Below are 20183 nucleotides of genomic sequence, written 5' to 3'. Positions count from 1 at the left end.
AGGTGGGGAGGGAATGAAGATTGCCTTGAGATCACAGATCCATCCAAGTACAGAAAGAAAGATTGTTAGTGATTATTATCAGGGGAAAGTCACCAAGTCCAAAGGATCACCTGTCAGCAACTTGTAGTTCTTGTCCATCTTTCATCCATTGTACAGTGATGTCAGGTTCAGAAATTTCACATTCAAACACGGCTCTTTTCTTCTCAAGAACCTTAATATCCTTAATATGTTTCCTAAATTCAATGTGACGAGCTGGGAAAACACCACAGAAACATGAGTAAGCATTTTGCATAGTACCTTTGAAAGATGTGATGATGCTTCTCAACTATCCCTGTTGTAAAAGATTACCTTCCACGTAAAGGGTAGCTGTTGATGTGGCTTTGCCAGCAACAAAAGTGTACTCGGCGGCATCCCCAAAGTGGACGTTCCTAATGTTCAGGGAGTGTGTGAGCTTTTTGCTTCTCATCTGGCACCTGTCGGTTGATTTGATCTCGACACCATTCTTTAACCATTTGTAAGTAATGCCTTCGTAATTCACAGTTACTTCAAAGGTAATAGTGTCCTTTTCTTCAGCATTGATATCTTTCAACATGGATGTGATCAAGATTGCTAAAAAAAGGGAGAAAATCAAACAATTTTTCTGTCAGTAGGTTGTTGGTTATTTTAGGAGAATGAAAGGAAATCTTGGGGGAAACACAGTATGATTGTCTTTCAGCCTAACTAAATTCAAAGAACTTTACAGTGAGATTTTAGAATACCTGTGTAGTGTTTGACAAACATGGGGTTCAATAAAAAAGAGTGTCAAGGTGATAAAAGCCACCACGTTTGGTACGAGATGCAATAGAGTAGGTGCTCAGTAAAGGCTTGCTAACGGATCAATGGGAGAGCAAATAGGAAGAGAATAGTAGAAAGTACAATCTAAGATTTTCGAGTGCAGGCACTATTTTGATCTTCGATTTTGTCTCTCCAAAGCCTATTAGAGTATAGGTCAATGTTCTTACTTAATCTGGGGTTGTGAAGTTGAATTTTTTTCTTCTTTTAACATTTTAATAAGTGTTTCTGGGTAATCCTATGCATTTTTATTTTGTGTATTTAAAATACTTTTTTCTGAAAAGGGGTCCATAAGCTTCAGCATTCCAAAGGGGTTATAACACAAAAAAGTTTAGAATCCTTGGTGTAGGTTCATAATAAATGCTTATTGAATTGAACTGAGTTGAATTGAATTGATTGAACTGAGAGCCTTTGAGGTAAAGACTTTTTTTTTTGTCCTAGAAATTTGAGCTGTGTGAAAATGATCGGGCCTCAGACAATGGTAAACCAAATAGGCTCGCACTCAGTAAATTCCTGAGCAACTGTAGAGGACAATGTCAAGGAACTGATGGGAAACTGAACACCCAATGCTTTCTGATCTCCACTCACTTTCCCCTTGACTTACGTGTCACTTTCAGAGTGGCACTGACTTGATCATTTCCACAGACAAAAGTATATTCAGCAGAATCCTCAGTGCTTGTGTTCATGATGATCAGCTGGTGAAGCTTTCCTTGCACAACTATCTTAAACTTCTCACTCATTTCAATCTCCACACCATTCTTCAGCCACATGGAAGGGACATTGAAATGGGACACTTCACACTCAAAAGAAGCTGTCTTGGTTTCAGGCACTTGGATGCTTTTCATGGTCTTTGTAATGTGTAAAGCTATGAAAAGACAGAGAATGACACAATTATTGAAAATAAAAACTGGATCAAAACAAAGTATAGCAAAGAGTTCGCCAGAGGAAACAGGCCTCATCAAGGAAACAAAACACTTACTCTCCACAAAGAGTTTAGCTTTGCACTCAAGTTGTCCAACCACCGCTGTGTATTCGCCAGCATCCGAGGGGGCAATGTTCTGCAGCATCAGCTTGTGGACCTTTCGTTCAGAGACGAGCCTGTGTTTGTCACTTGGCTTAATCTCCACATTCTTATGGAACCATTTGACAGGCACAGTGTCATGGGAAACACTCACTTCAAAGGCAACAGTGGCATTTTCCAAGGCGGTCACATCCTTCGGCTTTTTGATGATCTTGACAGCTAAGAAGCAAAGTTCAAAACAAGTCAGTGGTGGGTTTGGCTTATTGAGAAGCAATCTATGAACCAGTTTGTAAAGTGTATTCATGCTAACTTACTTTCCACGTGAAGTCTGGCACTGGCTGCCAGCCTCCCAAGCTTAAAGCCATAAACAGACTCGTCAACAATAGCACAGTTTTTAATTTTTAGTGTGTAAATGTTTCCCTTCACTGAGATTTCATATTTGTCATTTGACTGCAACACAACACCATTTTTAATCCACTGAACTCCTTTCACATCAGGGTGGGTCAGCTCAACAGTAAAAACGGCATCTTGTGTTTCTGTCACGGTCAAGTTCTTTAGTGTCTTCTTTATTTTGACAACTGAAAGACAAAGGGATGATTGGTTTGGAAAATGAAAATGATCTACCTCCTCACACCAAAGGCTTGAACTAAAATATTTGGCAATCTGTTCTACTGTGTGACCATATTGATAAAAACAGTGACTGTTGCACATTTTGAGATTGTGTGATACCTGTCTTTCAAAAGGCCCTTGGAGATTATTTATGGAATCTTTGAGTTCCTTGGACCATATTAAGCCTTGAAGACCATAAGCATGTAATATTTTGCCATATATGTAAAAAATAAACCTTGTTATCTGCACCAATATCAAGGACTGTTTGAGGAGGAGGTGGCATAAATAGGAGAAGGACTTATGAGATCACACTGATTCAATTGACACAAAAAGGACTAGTAAGTGGGCATCAAGATGTCATCATGCCACATATATGTTGTTCCATCTTCCTGTTTCCATGTTTCCCACATGGCATTTAAACTATTACACAGGGAGAAGGAAAACCTCTACGATGATTTTGCAATGATTGTTTGCAATGATTTTAGCCATGCCAGGTATATGATTATTATATTTAAAGTAGACATACCCCCAAATAGAATGTAATTAAGCATAAACTGATCTTCATTGAAACATTTATTAAATGCTTATTGTATTCAGAGAACTGTGATTGGATCTGGGCAGAAGGAGGAAACACAAAGTTTGGATAAGACACAGTACCTGCCTTCATAGAGCTTACCAGTGGGGAAGGCACTAACATGGATAACCATAATGCATGTTATTAAATGATAAGTCCATTTGAGAGCTACAAAACAAAGTTCTGTGGAAAGTCCAAGTGGGAAGGTTGTTACCAACTAGGGCTATGAGGAAAACCATGATTGGAAGGGGACATGCTTCTAAAGGTATGAATCAAAATGATAAAACTACTGACCTTCAACTTTGAGTTTGGCAGATGTCTTGGAGGTAGCCACTTTGTAAGTGTATTCTGCAATATCATCTAATTTGGTGGCCACAATAATAAGTCTTCTCTTATGATGTTCAGCTTCACTTTTGATGTTGTTACTCATTGCTAAAGGTTTGCCGTCTTTGAGCCATTCGCCTTCTGAATCTGGGTTGGCGACTTCGCATTCAAACACAGCTTCCTGGGATTCAGCTACAGTTTGATCAGTGAGTGGCTTGGAAATAGCACCTCCTATGGAATGATGGAAGTACAACTGTAAGTCTCTCTTTTATTTTTTAATGTGTATTAATGAATTTTTTAACCTTTAATCAATTAATTTGAATTTAATAACATTTAATTTGCATTACACTTGATAAAATTAAATTTGTATTAATTAAATTTAATAAAATTAAATTTGTATTAATTAAATTACATTTTACCTTAAATCAATTAATTTTACTTTAATAAATATTTTGAGGGCCTACTATATAACCTAGTAGACACTGAGTGGCTAAAAATGAAGAGTAGGATCTGTGCCTTCCAATAACCTATTATCTCACAGAGGAGATAAGATATGTATACAAAATTTAATACCAGGTTAGATAACACTAGATAATACTAGATAAGTACCAAATAAATTACAAAGAATGTACTATACAGAGAGAAGGGAAATGATTCCTGGCTAAGAGCATTAGAGAAGGCTTAATGGGAGAGATGGCATTAGAGTTGGGTCTTGAATGATGGTTGAAATATTAAAGATGCTACTTGGGGAAAGAGATGGAGGAAAGGGTGTTTTAGGGAGTTGGAAAAATATGAACAAAGGTGGAAAAATATGAGAAATGTTGAAGTGTTTTAATATTTTAAAACATATCTTAAAAATAAATTATTATTTTCTTTTGTTTTCACATCACCTACATTTCTCAGTGTTCCCTTATACATCCCAGGGACTATCTCTTATAACAAAGAACAAGAGGGGAAAAGAGAGTTCAGCAAAAAAACCCCAACTGATTAGAAAAACTGATGTATTAAAATGTAAGAAATATGTAGTGGTCTATACCAGCTCTGCAAAGATGTAGGGGGAGGTAGGGCTGGCTTTAAAAAAAAGTAAAGCTAAGAATTTCTAAGGAATGAGAGATTCATCTGAGTTTATCATCTCTTATTTCCTCCCCATGTAATAAAAAATTAACAGACAGATGAATTGTTTGCTTTAATCATACATGCATATATATATATATATATATATATTGCATTTTAAAATAAAAATAAAGACACAAAAGGAAGAAAAGAAGAAAGGAAGAGAAAGTGGAAAGAAATATTTATATCAGAAATAAAATGATACTGTCCTAGGAAGCTGAGGTGAAAGATTATTTTTTATGTTAAAGTTAAACCCCCTCTTCCCACAAAACGTAGTTTATTAAATTTGCTAACCTGCTACTGTAAGTTTTCCAGATGTCGTATTTTCTCCTGCATAAAATGTATATTGTCCTTCATCATCTTTCATCATATTTAGGACTGTCAACTTATATATTTTCCCATGAGCTTCAATTTTGTATTTAGAGCTAGGTTTGATCTCCTTATCTTTAAAATTCCATAAGACATCAATTCCAGCATGAGAGAGCTCCACCTCAAAGACCACATTTTGGGTCTCTGTGCAGGTCAGGTCACGAAGACCTTTGATGATTTTGATTTCTGGAGATGATAAGTGAAATTTGCTTAGTTAACACTAAAACAGGAAAGCAGATTTTAAGATGAATCACTTAGATGAAAGAGCTCTTACTTTCTACAGTGAGATTGCAACTGGTTTCAACTCTGCCAACCATCAACTTGTAAGGTCCTTCATCAGAAGCATGAGTTCGATTAAGCACCAACCGCTGCTTAGTTCCTTTGATGATTGCTTGGACACGGTCATCAGGTTTGATTTGTTCATCATTTAGGTACCATTTAGCAGAAGACACGTCGGGAACAGAGACTTTGCATTCCAGGATGGCCTTTGTGCCCTCGATAACATTGACATCTTTTAGAGGTGTTATTATATCCACACCTGTAAAACCACAACAAAAGTAAACAAACAGCAAGAAAGGATTTTTACAAAAACAAAACAAAACAAAACATAACACATTTTGTCAGAGTTCCTCAAATCATGTGGCCATGGGAAATAGAAATAGAGACTATGCTTACTGTAAACAGAGACTCGTCCGCTAGTTGAAAGTCCTAGAGCAGGGATGGTGAAGGAATAATGACCAGCATCTTCCTTGGTCATGTCCTCAATGAGTAACATGTGTGATTGTTTATCTATCACGATGTGGATCCGATCATTGGGCTCTACTTCCTGTCCATCTTTCATCCAGACACCTTCCACATTTTCCAAAGAAACCTTAACTTCGAGCTGAACAATGTCACCTTCACAGACTTTTTGATCACTGAGTCCTTGGAGAATAGCTATGGGGCGGGCTGTGGAACGCATCAAGGGCAAAAAGAAAATTATAATCATTGATTCAAAATAAATGCCATCGTGTCAGTCTGGAGTTGATGTGGGAAGACTTACGTTTCATCTTTAGATGGCAGCTGGTCTTTTTCCCATCTACAATGAAGCTATATTCACCCTGGTCTTCCTTGGTTACATCCTTGACGGTGAGATTTTGACGCCCACGGCGAGATGTAATGGTGTATTTTCCGTTGGATTTGAGTTCAACATCACCATGATACCATTTGCCTTCCACATTTTCAGGGGAAATGATGCATTCTAGCTCCCCTGAAAAAGACTCTGGCACTTCGATATCCTGAAGTTCTTTCACAAACTCAACAACTGCACCTGAAGTATGAGAAAGAGAAGTGGTTTCAGGCCTAGAATGTTGCTGGGCAACAGTGAGTCAGTGTGGCATCAGAGAAAGAGGCTTAGACTGACTGAGAGAGCCAGTTTTTACTCCTGACTCTGTTACTGCCTAGCTGAAGGACCTTTTTATGAATTACTTAATCCCTTTTCTCCTCAGTTTCACTGTCAATCAAATGAGGTAACTAATTGATCTTGAGAGTTCTTCCAGTTTGCATATTTGGTTATACTTATTGATTGAAGCATTTAAATTTTAAGGAAAAAAAAATCCCCAGATCATCAAATTAGTTTTCAAACCATGAAGTTGAACAGAGTTTACTTCTGTTCCTTTTCTAGCCTGCTTGTGAAACACTTTCATACACACACACACACACACACACACACACACACACACACACACACATATATATATATATATATATGTTAATACAGATATAGCCTGGAGATTTGGGCTTTAGGTTTATTGTACCCAATTCAGAAGTGAGTGCCTTAAAAAAAAGGAAATCTGTAAGAGTTACATGAAAAAAGTTAGGGAAGAAGACAAATCCTTTCCTCCCTACCTTCAACAAGAAGCTTAGCTGTTGTTTTTATGTTTTCATCTTCTTCAAGTACACAGCTGTAGTCCTCAGCATCAGACATGTCAATTGTCAGTACAGAAAGGAAGTGGACCTTTCTATCAGAGTGCATTCTATATTTATCTCCAGAATGAACCTCCACACCATCCTTAAACCATTTCACTTTGACAAATGGCTCTGAAGTTTCACATTCAAAGGTTGCCATGGTGTCTTTTTCCTTAGCAACAACATCTTGCAGTTCCTGTGTGAAAGTGACCAACTGTTTGGCTAAAAGAGAAAAGAAATTGGGAAAGTTACATAAAACTGTGTAATTTGTGTAAAAAGGAAAGAGAAGTACTGACTCATGTATGGTAGAGTCACAACAGAAAATAACTCTGAGTTACCTTGGACAAGCAAGAAAGCATGGCTTGAGGTTTCCCCAGCTATGTTGACGGCTTTCACCATGATGCTGGCTGAGTCCTCAGCTGTCACATCTCTTATAACCAATTCACAAACATTATCTTCAGGCCAGTACCAGTAGATCCGGTCAGATCGCTCAATCTTGACTCCATTTTTATACCATTCGCATTCAGGGTCTGGTTTCCCTACTACTCTCACTCGGAAATGGGCATCAGTTCCTTGGCCTATTGTTTGGCTTTGAATTCGTTGTAAGATTTTGGGAGCCTCCATACTTGGACTAAGTTCAATTCTTTCTGGTTTAAAGGTTGGGATTGTGATTTTGCCTTCTTCCATGAGGGCTTTCTTCTCTTCCTCAGTTAACTCCTTGGTCCAGTGGAGAAGTTCTTCCTTGGTCTTCTTTAGCAGCTCTTCATAGGACTCATCTTTCTTCCGAGATTTGAGCTCTACTGCTGTAATGGCTTCATAGTATCCCTCCTCTGTTCTGCGTTTGAATTTACTGCGTAACTCTTCTGATTCTTCGGACACTTTCTCGTGGGTAATTCGTTCAGCCCTTTTCAGTTTTACCACTTCTTTGGTTTCTTTGGCATCAACAGGCCTATCTACCTTCTGTACCTCAAACTGAAGTTTTCCAGGCTCATGATAATGAATTTCAGGCTTGTGTTCAGGGGCTCGACGAAGGACGGACCGGAAGTCTTCCCTCTGTTCAATCTCTAGTTTTACTTTATGTTCGGTCACCCCTTCAGGGTTTTCAGCAGTGACCTTCACTTCTCCCGTGTCATAGGACTTGCAATCTACTATATCAAGGTAATGGATGCCATCATAACGCACTCTAAACCTCTTGCTTTTGCGGATGAGCTGTCCGTTGAGGTACCAGTTCACCTTGGGCTGTGGGTAGCCTGTCACACGGCAGCGAAACCGAGCAGTTTCTCCTTCAAGTACTCTGACTGGCTCTGGAAACAAAACGATGTCAGGTTTTTGCTTCTCTTTTTGATCAGTTGTTACTCCAGTAAGTGCACCCTCATGGGCCATCCTCTCTAGTTCCTCAATTCTCTGCAACCCTTTCCTCCCTTCAGGTAATTGAGATTCTTCAACAAGACTTTTCTCATCTTTAACAATAAGGGTGGCTGATGTATGATCAGTTCCATATTTATTACTGGCTCTGCAAGTGATAACACCACTGTCCCTGGAGTAGGCGACTCCATAGTCAAGGCTGCAATATCCAAATTCATTGATCATGCGAAGCCTGTTGGCTGCTTCCAGTGGCTTGCCATCATGGAGCCATTCCACCACCATGGTTGGATCACCAATTGGTGTGAGTCTGCATTCAAAGTGAGCAGGTCCAAAGCGCTTGAGCCTTAAAGAGGTGAGTTTTTTCTTGAAGAATGGTTTCTGTTGTTTCTCCTTGTCATAGAGGTCACCCTCTTCCCATTGTTCTTGACCATATCGTAAATGGAGAGGCTCCAGTTCTGGTGCTGCAATCTCTTTGGCACGATATGTCCCACGTGGAATAATTAGTTTTCTTTCTGGTTCAGGTTCTGCAAAGTCAACTTCAACATTGACTTTACACCTTGTGGTGTCTCGACCAGCCTTGTTGATAGCTGTTGCAGTATACCACGCAGAATCATGGCTGACAGCGGAATCAATTTTTAGGAAAGCTTCTCCCTTGGTTCCTTCAATTCTATAATACATGTAAAAATGCATTAGTACAAACAGAATGGTTGTTGAAATTGTCTAATGGCCTTAAAAATACTCTCCCACAAACTTACTTGATTTTTGGATATTTATGAGGTACAATAATGTCACTGTTTTTCAACCAAACGATGTCAGGATTTGGATTGCCAGTAGCCCTGACTTTCATCTCGAGTCTAGAACCTTCCTTTACATTGACATTTTTCAGTTTTTCCACAAACATCGGTTTCACCTGGTGTTCCACAGCTAGAATAAAAAGATCATAGTACAGAGTGAGTGACATTGAAGTACTCTTTGTAACCCTCACTCTGATCGTGTGACTTTTCTCTGTCTTTATGAACAATACCTTCAACAGTTAAAGTCATCGAGATGGATGATTTCCCTGCTCTGTTCTGGGCAACCACCGTCCACTCTCCTGAATCCTCAGGTGTGGCAGGAACAATGATCAGTGATTGTGTGCCATCTTCTTTAATTACTACTTTATGAGTATAATCATTGACAATCTGCTGGCCTATAAAAATGGAAGGAAAATATACATTCAGGGATGCTTCAAGTGTCAGAGCATAAAAAAATATTTTTTAGGTTGTTATTCACTGAGTGAAATTTTATTATTACGTACCATTATGAAACCAGAGAGTCTCTGGCATAGGTCTGCCAACAACTTTTAAGTCAAATCTGGCAGTCTGTCCTTCTAAACATTTGAATGAGGTGGGTTTTAATACGAAGACGGGTTTATAAAGTCTTTCCAGTTGTGACTCATCTGTTTCATCCAGACGACGTCCCGGAGAAATGCGTGCAGGTGACATGCGGGCAGGAGACATTCGGGCAGGAGACATTCGGACAGGAGACATACGGGCAGGAGACATATAAGCAGGAGACATTCGTGCAGGAGAACGGCTTAAAGAACGGGGAGAGACTGATCTGGAAAATATAAGATAGCAGATCACTTTCAAAGGCCTAACGGGAAATGACCCAATGTATTTTTTCTCTTCTTCATTTATTAGGTCTATATTTTAGTTATGAAAAAAGCAAGAATTCTTATTAAATTTGAACCAAATTGGAGACAATATAAAGCAACTATAAAGCACTTTAAGCTCTGCAAAACACTTTACACATATTATTTCATTTGATCCTTACAAAATCCCTGTGAAGTAGATACTGTTATTATCCCCATTTTACAGATGAAGAACCTGAGACTGGGAGAGGTTGAGAAACTTACACTCAACAGACAGCTAACAAGTAATTGAGGCAGGATTTGAACTCAGGTCTTCTTTACTTGAAGTCCAGCACTATACCCACTATAGTACCTAATCATGTGTATAAAATGCACCTTCTAGAAAACATCCGTGGACAGTGTGCCACCTTAGTGAAAAGCAGAGTGATGGTTACAACATGAGCCTGGAAGTAAAAACTCCTGATTCTATTCCTGCTTTGGTTAATGTTTATCTCTTAGAGCAATGAACTTTGCTAACTTTATCTTATTTTCACTTCATTAGTTATATGATTCACCAGCGGCATCATTGAAAAGTACCTTAAGATCCAGTCACTGGATCAGGTATATACAAAATACTCCTAAGCCTTACCGAATTCTGCTCATTGTATCTGGTGTTGGCAGATAAGATGGAGCTCCAAATGGTGCAGAAGGTTCCACATAAAGTTTGCCTGAGCAAATTGCATTCCCTTTGATATTGCTGGCAAATGCTGTATAGATTCCTTCATCTTCTGGAAGAACAACAGGTAAGCGCAGACTAGCCCTGCCATCCTGAAGAAAGTCCATTTGGTATCGTTCACCATGTTTGATGCGCTTGCCATCTTTGTACCATGCAATCTGTAAAGAAAAACACCCACAAAGAGACTCCATTGAAAACTGTTGTATTGCAACCACGTTGTACTACATCTTTATACTACACAGATATACAGTGGGCTCTTTTCTTTTCATGTTACCTTGGGTAATGGATATCCAGACATCTTGCAATGGAAAGTAGCACTCATTCCCTCAACTACTCTGTAATTCTTTATTCGTAAGTCAAATCCTGCTTCAATAGTTTCAGACTCAGAAATGTCAACTGACATCTTTTCTTCACCATCTTCTTCAAGAAGTTCTTCTAATGTAGTCTTTATAATTCTGTATTCAATTTCTTTAATAAGTCTCTCTTCAAAGGAAGAAATATGGAATTCCTGTGCAGAAATAAGTGACAGTTGTATTTTTAAAGAAAGATTTCCAAAGCATAATTTTCTATATTCTATAATACAAGACTTCCAAGAATGACTTTATTTTTCTCATATGTTTCCCCTTAAATAGGAGTATCTATTCTGCTTCATTTAGAAAAGACCAGCAATGAATGTTTCCCAGAATAATTTCATTACTTTGTTCTTTAATTAATGGGGATGATCTATCCTTGAGAAACGTAATAAAATTAAGGAATTCTGTTGCAAGTGATTCTGGAAATGTCTTGTTTTACCATCATATGCCCTAAAGTCCTGTTCCATTCTCAGTTCCATTTAAGAGTGAAAAATGTCACAACCAGAAGAGAAATAATAGGAGCAAAATATGAAATAGAGATGAGTATCATTCTCCTTACCTGGTCCTCTACAAAAGATCTGACCAGAACCGTATCTTTAGCCATTTTCTTCCTAATCAAGGCTTGTTCTTTTTCATATTCTTTTTCATATTCAGGGTAGGGGGACCCAGGTGCCATCTCCCCAACCTTGGGCTCTTGAACAAATGCAGTCATTTGTGTCTGGTAAAGCATTTCATGCTGTGACTTCATCAACAACTCGTAATCAGCTAGAAGGTAATGACATGAGTTAAATACTTTCTTATCAGACAATAAGCATGCTCTGACTAGTTAAGGGAAGAGTTTGGACAGTATAGATACCCTCATTTAGGTAAATTCAATATATTAAAATCCATATTTCCTAGAAGAGTAGACTCAATTCAATTCAACAAGTATTTCTCAAGTATTTACTTTGTGCAAGGCATGGGGCACTGGAAACAAAAACGAACCAGTCCCTGCTATCAAAGAGCTTATATACACTAGAGGAACACAACATGAAAGAAGCAAATAAAAAGTACGACATAACTTCTGTGTTGGGCATGGAAGACTAACTGGGGATTTCAGGAAAGGTCTCACATAGCAGGAAGTACCTGATTTGAGTCTTAAATAGAGCTCGGGTTGAAGAGCCATGATATTTTAGGCATGGGGGACATTCTACTCAAAAGCACAGAGGTGGAAGGGAAGGAAGGAAAGAAGAAAGGAAGGTAGGTAGGAAGGAATGAAAAATAGGGAGAGAAAGAGGAAGGAAGGACAGAGAGAAAGAAGAAGAGGGAGGAAGAAAGGAAGGTAGAGAGGGAGGAAGGATGGAGGGAAAGAAAGAAGAAAGGGAGGAAGGAAAGGAGGGAGGAAGAAAGGAAAGAGGGAAGGAAAGAAAGAAAGAAAGAAAGAAGGAAGGAGAAAGGAAGGAGAGAAGGAAGAAAACAAGAAAGAATAAAATAAGAAAGGAAGAAAGTAAAGGGGAGGAAGGGAGGGAAGAAGGGAAGCAACAAGGGAGGGAGGAAGAAAAAGAACATTTATTAAGTGTCTACTATGTGCCAGGCACTGTGCTAAGCACTTTACAAATATAATCTCATTTGATCCTCACAACCACCTTGGAAGGTAAGTGCTATTATTATTCCCATTTAAAAGTTAAGGAAACTGAGGCAGACAGAAGTTAGGTGAGTTGCCCAGATTATACAGCTCCTAAGTATCTGAGGGGTGACCTTAGGACCCTATCTGATCTGATGTGCCTCTTCACTGTACATGTAATATCAAGTGTGGGGACATGTAAGGAGGAAATTTGACAGAAATACAGCGTCCATGGGAGGGAAAACCATGAAGTGTCTGGAATGATCGGCTGGGGACAAATCGTGGTGGACTAAATTTACATGCCAAAGAAAGAAATTTATATTTTAGACCAGAGGCAATGAGGTACCACTGAAGCTCTTTGATACTGGTCATAGTATGGTCAGACCTGTTATTCAGGAAGCTCAATTTGCCTGTTGTGCAGACGATAGATAGAAGAAGGGAGAACTGGAGGCAAGGATAGCAAATAGGAGGTTATTGCAATAATCTAGGAAAGAGGCAAGGAGAGCCTGACCTGGCATCATGGTATAAGGAAGCTCCAGACCACTCACCCTGGAGTCAGAAAACTTAGGTTCAAATCCTGCCTCCGATGGTTACTATTAGGACTTTGAACAAGTCATTTCAACCTCCTTGAATTTTAGGTTCCTCAAATATAAGAAGTCAGAGCTGACCTTGAAGGTCCCTTCTAGCCTTAGTGCTTGGATACGTTCACACTAAAGTAGAGAGCATGGAAGTGGAGAGGGAGGATGGTCCCCAAGACAAGAATGGAGGGTTGTCAAGACTTTGTAACTCGATGAATATAAAGCATGAGGGAAAGTGAAGAGTTAAGAATGATTCACAGATGAATATTTGAGATATCCAAAGAGTTTACTTTAGAAAAAAGATCAGTATGAGTCAAAATATACTTTGATATATGAACATTACATTTACACTAAGCTTTTCCAAAGCATGTCTCTGTGTTAAGTAAGGTAGAATAGTATGATGACCAAAGATTTATTTAGCTGAAGTAAGGAGGAAAGAGCAAGTCTGTCTACTTTGACATATTCTTTAAGAATCTGTTACCTTCTTTATTTAATAAAACTTTATTCAGAGTCCTTATCTGACATTCTGTATGAGAGGGGAAATATATAAGGAGGTAGCAAAATCGACACTCTTAAATTTTCTCCATATTCTTTACATATTTACAGGATGTGTCTTTTCAGAGCTCTGAAGAGTTTCCCTATTAGCACTGTTGTAATTGATGTATGGATATTCAGGATGGACAAAAGTGTTCTGGTGCCCTAGCCATTGACCTCATCTAGCCAATAATTTGGATATCATAACAACAAATCAAATCCTTTCTCACTGATGAGAACTCTAAGCCTGAACAAGTACATGACTATTAGCAATTTTACAGAACAGGAATATTATCATCCGATATCCTTTTAATACCCTCAGCCTAGACAGGGATGGTGTTAGTAGTAATGATACCTTATTTTTTTTCCTGGAGAGTTTCAAATGTTGTCACATAAATTTTTTCAATATCCTAGTCCTTCTTGCTCTTTCCTACTTTCATCACTTACCTTTTTCCCTCCCATGTCCCTCTTTATTCTTCTCCACTCTTCATTTTCCTCATTGTTATTCCCTTGCTGATCAAAATTGCCTGTTCTTCCATTACTCTGACTGCTTCATTCTTATAGAACTCATTCTTTCTGACTGATAACTCTTGATATGTCCATGTTCTTTCTCTCCATCATCCTGACTGTGGCTCCAATTATAACCCTATCATGCTTGTTCCCCCATAGAATTCTAGAATCTCTTGCCCATTTTGTCATTCCTTTCCTAGGACATTTGAGAATATTTCTCCAATTAGGGGTGCTTGGACCAAAGATAGAAGTACTTCCCTCAGGTTGTTTCTATATTTATGTATTCCATAATTATATCTATTTCAATATTATACAATCTAAGAATTGGGAAGGACCTTAGGATAGCTCAAGTCCAGTCACAGGAGTCATGCAATCTCCCTCCTAGAAAAACTACAGTGACACGGAATTCACTTGAGCTATCCATTTCATTTTTAGATAGTTCTAATTGCTAGGAAGCAATTCTATTACTTATTAACTAATATGTTAACATTCTGTATGGATACATTCATCAAAGGAAATGACACCATCTTTAACTTTTTTGGCTGCCACAAATATTGTACTATTGGGTAGCAGGAGGAGTCCAGTCTATCTGCTATCTAGAATACACTTGTCTGCATATCCCTACCACTAGACTACAAGCTCCATGAGGGCAGGAACTGCATCTTCTCTGGACTATATATCTTACCTCAGAAGTTAGCACAGTGCCCTCTGCATAGTAGGCACCTTTAATGACTATTTGTTGATGTTGTTAGTGAGTGGCAGAATATGGACTAGCAACCAGGTCCTCCGACTCCCAAGCCAGCACCCTTTCAACAAGTGGGTACAAGTTATATTTACCTACATGTTACTCTGTATGCCATATATACACGCCCCAGAAAAAACACAAATGAACATTTACCTTCTTCTAGTAAGGAGGCGGATGCGGAAGTTTCCCCATGCTTATTACGAATAACGACAGTATATTCACCAGCATCGTCAGCAAAAGTCATGGAAATCACCAGCCTGCATTCACCAGTTTGCTTATTGTAACTTACTTTGTACCTTTAATGATAAGTTTTGAAAAAAATAGATAATTAAAATTCTATAAGAAAGGGCATTGTTTTGTTGTTGTTCAGTCATTTCAGTTGTGCCTCTTTGTGACCCCATTTGGAGTTTTCTTGGCAAAGACACTGGAGTGCTTTGCCATTTTCTTCTCCAGCTCATTTTGCACATGAGGAAACTGAGGCAAATAGCATTAAGTGACTTGCCCAGGGTCACAAAGCTAGTAAGTGTCTTAGGTTGCATTTGAATTCAGATCTTCCTGACTCCAGGTCCAGCACTCTATCCACTGAGCCACTTACCTGACTCAAATACACTGCACATAAACTGGAAAAAAAGTAGCATTTCTATAGCAGAGGTATAAAATAAAGATATTTAAGCTTTATAATTGTGGAATATAGTCTAGTTGAACACGGAGGAAAAACAAATGGATATTAGCAATAAAGAACAAATGAGATGAAATTTCCATTTTAAAAGAATATTCTTTAACCTATCTTTCCTAAAAACAGAACAAAACAAAATCACACCAAGAATGTAGGCCATTTTCATGGCTAGGCCACCAGTTGATGATGTCATGTTCTAAGCACAATACATTTTCCTTCATCTCATATATGGATTTAAGCCAAAGCTAGGGGAAAGTCTTTCTTGTATCCACATTTGGTATATCTTTAAAAACTTTTTTCTCATAAGGCTTTGTGCAAAAGTATAAAAACACTTCAGGAAAAATAAAACATGACAGGGCACCTGGAGGGAAAACTGAATGAGCAAGTGCTAATCCCAGGGCTCTAGTGGATAAGTAGATTCTATTTTTTTCTGCATGCATCATTTACATATCATAAAAACAACCCAGAGAACAATAATTTAGTCATCTAAGTACCTGTATCCAGTGGTGAGAGGAACACCTGCTTTTTTCCAGTACACATGGGGTTTTGGGTTGCCTCCAATCACGCACTCAAAAACGATGCTCCCACCTTCAACTAATTTCTGTACTATTGGCTTTCTTATAAAGAAAGGAGCAGCAGGTTCTCCAGGACCAGCTTGCTCTTCTGCGATGCTAGTCTCCACCATTACCACATCTTTTGACTCCACAAAGCTGAAAAGACAGGTCCTACCAGGTTAGTGTGTTCATTACCACCATGAGAAAGGAAGGGGGCATGGGGGTCAAATTCATGCATGAGCTGTTGCCTATGAGTTTCTAAACTTTTTTGGCTTCAGTACTCCTTGGCATTCAGTAAATCTTCCTATACCCCTGTAAACATGAAAGGAAATAAATTTTTTAATTTACCATGCTCAGGGCTTTCAGTGAGTCACTATACTTGCCACTCAATACGAAAGGAAATAAATTCTAGATTTAATCATGCATATGTGCATAAGGAAGAAAACCAAGTGATTAATCTTCAATAGGATAAGACAATTGTTTCTGAAATATTTCCAGAACCCCCTTGGTAGACTTCTCCTGCCCCTTAGGGAAACACAAAACCTGGGTTGGGAACCCCTGCTTTAGTTTTATTAATGAAAAGACTTTTACCGTTTTGTGTCTGTAGTTAATTTTTCAGTAACAGCAGTTGTTTCTCTGCTTTCAAACTCTTCTGAAACTGTAAGAAAGACAGAAATTCAATATTGAAAGTGAGAAAATTTGTTGAATTCATTGATATCATCTGTCTTGCTCTGGTCCAGTGTTTCAGGTCACACTCCAGCCTTGAACAGGGCCCCCAGATTCTAAAGGTCATAACAAGGTCACAGTGGGAAGTGCCTTTGTCTTTGAAGTAACCAGGAGAAAAGATACAGAAGCCTTCTATTGGAAGAGAGTGACTGATAAGAGGAAGAAAATGTATTGAGTGGGTGAAAAGAACATTCTTGACAGGTGGTTGGTTTGGGTTGGTTTTTTTTTTTGATAAGAGTACTTGCCTTGTACTGCTAAATAGCATGAAGTACTGACAGTTCCAGCCTCATTGACAGCAGTACAAGTAAACCTCCCACTGTCTTCTGCAAAGGCTTCTCGAATCATCAGTCGAGCAATGCCGGACTGGAAAGTAATCTGGAAATCAATGGAACTTTCGATTTGGTAATCTTCTCTGTACCACATCACCGTCGGCGATGGGTGGCCAGAGATATGGCATTCCAAAGTAACAGATTCACCTTCTATGACTGTCACATTCTTTAGGCCCTAGGGAGAAAAATCATAAAACATTATCATCATCATCATCATCATCATTATTATTATTGACTATTTCTATACCACATGCAAATGAAGGTGGGAATTTGAAATGGCAGCTCTAGGTTCATCAGAAATTAGAGTCCATGGGGTCAAGACTCCAGAAATATCAGCATCTAGATACATTTTGAGACTGGAATAAATCTAGCTTAAGGGGGTCTTTGAGAATGGTGCCTGATATAGATTTTATTCAGAGATGATAAATCTAGAATCCCAGGGATGAGAAACCTGTGGCCTCGAGGCCACATGTGGCCCTCTAGGTCCTCAAGTGTGGCCCTTTGACTGATTCAAGGTCACACACAGTTAAGTATTAAAGGCAGGATTTGAATCCTGAACCTCTGACTCCAGAGTTTCTCTACTCTACCAGCTGCCTCTCTAAGAAATAATGGAGTTGCGAATTCAACCCATGTCTTTAGTGGACTTAAGTGATGGTTTTCATTAAAGATATATATTACTGTAGTCATTTGCCACCTAGAATTCCTCTTTTTCTCCTTGAATGACACTGGTATTGTCTAGAAGCTCTCCTTTGCATTTGAACCTACTGACTTCATTAAGGCATTTCATCGCTAAGCCTTTATTAAACCCTGCTATGTGCTGGGAACCACATTAGGGGATGAGGATACAAAATACAAAGATTTAAATGATTCCCATTCTCAAAGGTTACAAAGCCTTGGAAACAAAGGCACATACCACACACTCAAATGTGACTTTAACATCTACAATCTCTTAAAAGCTACTCACTGAGACTAATGTTGGTGGAGTTACAGGAACTTCTGCTGGTGCAGGCACTCTAGCTGTCTCTGTAACCTGAGATATTAAAAGAAATGTTACAAGAAGCATATGGATTTAAGGGTTATAGCAGATGCTAATTTCTCTGTTTGCTAGGAACAAGGGAGGTACCTCACAAACCCTCATTCAAGAAAAGAAATTAGACATTACTATGGGAAAGGGCTTAGATGAACAATTGCGGGCCAAGTGCGATCTTCCATGGTGCTTGGAAAAATAATCTACTTATTTTTGTCCAAATCTGTGACTTATAGCATATCAGAAAGCTTACCACTGAGACAAAGTTAACTTGGCTGGAATGACAGCCTTAGAGTTTTCTAGGGGTTCCGAGAAGTTGGGACTTGCCCATGGTCACAAAGCTAGGAAAAACCCCCCTAAACTTAGAACTTCCTGATTTCCAAGATGTCCCTCTACCACAATAACATATAATTTAAAAATATGGTAATGATGGCCCACACATATTTAGCATTGTATCATTGATAGAGCACTTCCTTCACAACAGCTTGTGAAACCAATATTTCCAGTATCACCACCCCCACAAATGGTTTGCCCAGGGTTCCCACGGGTTGAACCAGGTTTCAATCCTAGTCTTCTAGTCTTAAGAATAATTGCCATTTTCACCACAGAACACTGTCTCCCAATGCATGGAGAACTCATGATGGGATAAACCTGGTGACATTGAACCACTGACCTTTGTTTCTCGTCCTTTCAGTACTTCATAATGCTCTTCACGGACTGTCTCACCAGTGATGTTCATTCCTACCTCCTTCTTCACTTCAATTCCAGCATGACTTTTGTATGTCTCAGGTGTGTCAGCAAAGGGAAATTGTGGGTGAAGGGGTGGGCTCCACCCTTACTCTAGTATCAACTGGCTTGACGGTAGGAGCCTTCACTGGCTTGGTAATCTTCTGAACAGAAGTGGTCGACAATTCTTTTTGTAGCGTAGCAATAGCACTGCCTGCTATTGATACCTGAAAGTGAACCAAAGAGAAGTCACTTTACTGTCAGTCAATGTCACCATTCAAAGACAAGCTTTTTTTTCCCCCCCTAGTAGCATTAGGTTAAGAATGACCTACAGTTTTATTAACATGGAGAACTTCCTCAATCAAATTATGGGAACAACTAGTCTATGTCTTAGAACAGGGGCAGACTTGGACAGGTCTGCTGACTGCTTTTGTATAGCTGTGGGCTAAGATGGTTTTTATGTCATAAAATAAAATTTTGTTTGTATTAAAAATGTAGCTATTCTTAGCTCACAGATACAAAAATGAGGTGGGGAGGGGGCAGATTTGGCCTTTGGGCCATGGTTTGCAGACCCTTGCTTTAGAAGATATGTCCTAGGGACTTGGTGGGCTTGAGGAGATTAAATGTTTTGCCCAAGGTCACATTGTTTCATAGACTGGAATGTGAAGCTAGGTCTTCCTAATTGCAACTCCATCGCTCTGGTGACTCTTACTAGGTGACCCTTACCTCTTAATAGTCTTAGTGATAGGATATTATTTATATGGCCTGGCTTTCCTTTTTTTGTAGACCAAAATGTTTAGAGATTTTCTCATCATCAGTACTACATTGGTAGCCAAGTCAGTGATAATAGTGGTTTACCTTCATAGGGCATGGTAAAACTGACAAAGCATGTTTGTGGCTATATTATCTTATTTAATTCTCCAAACAATGCTGCGGGGGAGGTGCAAACATAATTTCTCAAGTGTCATAATCTCCACGTTAATGATAAGGACATTGAAGATCAGAGAACAGCTAATAAATAATGGGGTTTAGCACTTGAACCCAGAAATGTCTGGCCCCCCAATTCCAACACCCATTCTACTACACCTCCCTTTTAGAAAGGTCAGTATGAACCTTTCTAGACTCTAAAATGGTATCTTCTGAAAAACTTTCTTGTTGAATTAAATTAAGAAAATCCTTATTTTATTGCTTATATTTTAAATGGACATTCACATCAGCTAAGTCTTATTTGCAAATTATCACTTAATCGTCTTGACGAATACCACATTTTAACATGCCACAGTACCAATTTCAGAACTAGGAAGTTATTAAACCCATGGAT

At 38.8% G+C, this 20183-nt stretch overlaps 1 protein-coding gene across 1 annotated transcript in view; it reads right to left on the bottom strand.

Moving 5' to 3' along the window:
• TTN (titin) overlaps positions 1-20183 on the bottom strand; it is a 329039-nt gene that overhangs the window by 273243 nt on the left and 35613 nt on the right. Inside the window, 25 exon segments of the mRNA XM_078146156.1 lie at positions 111-252; positions 349-609; positions 1436-1696; positions 1811-2071; positions 2167-2430; positions 3330-3590; positions 4767-5027; positions 5116-5379; positions 5517-5789; positions 5884-6150; positions 6729-7010; positions 7127-8820; positions 8909-9077; positions 9178-9342; positions 9451-9752; positions 10415-10659; positions 10776-11009; positions 11414-11619; positions 14978-15120; positions 15995-16210; positions 16646-16712; positions 17026-17284; positions 18074-18139; positions 18810-18950; positions 18952-19089. Coding sequence (XP_078002282.1) covers positions 111-252; positions 349-609; positions 1436-1696; positions 1811-2071; positions 2167-2430; positions 3330-3590; positions 4767-5027; positions 5116-5379; positions 5517-5789; positions 5884-6150; positions 6729-7010; positions 7127-8820; positions 8909-9077; positions 9178-9342; positions 9451-9752; positions 10415-10659; positions 10776-11009; positions 11414-11619; positions 14978-15120; positions 15995-16210; positions 16646-16712; positions 17026-17284; positions 18074-18139; positions 18810-18950; positions 18952-19089 — 6842 coding nt within the window.

This window comes from Phascolarctos cinereus, unplaced genomic scaffold (assembly GCF_003287225.1).
Source record: "Phascolarctos cinereus isolate Bilbo 61053 unplaced genomic scaffold, phaCin_HiC Scaffold_726;HRSCAF=1367, whole genome shotgun sequence".
NCBI classification, from domain to species: Eukaryota; Metazoa; Chordata; class Mammalia; order Diprotodontia; family Phascolarctidae; genus Phascolarctos; species Phascolarctos cinereus.
The sequence above is the reverse complement of the archived record's forward strand: the minus strand, read 5'-3'. Positions and strand labels throughout refer to the sequence as shown.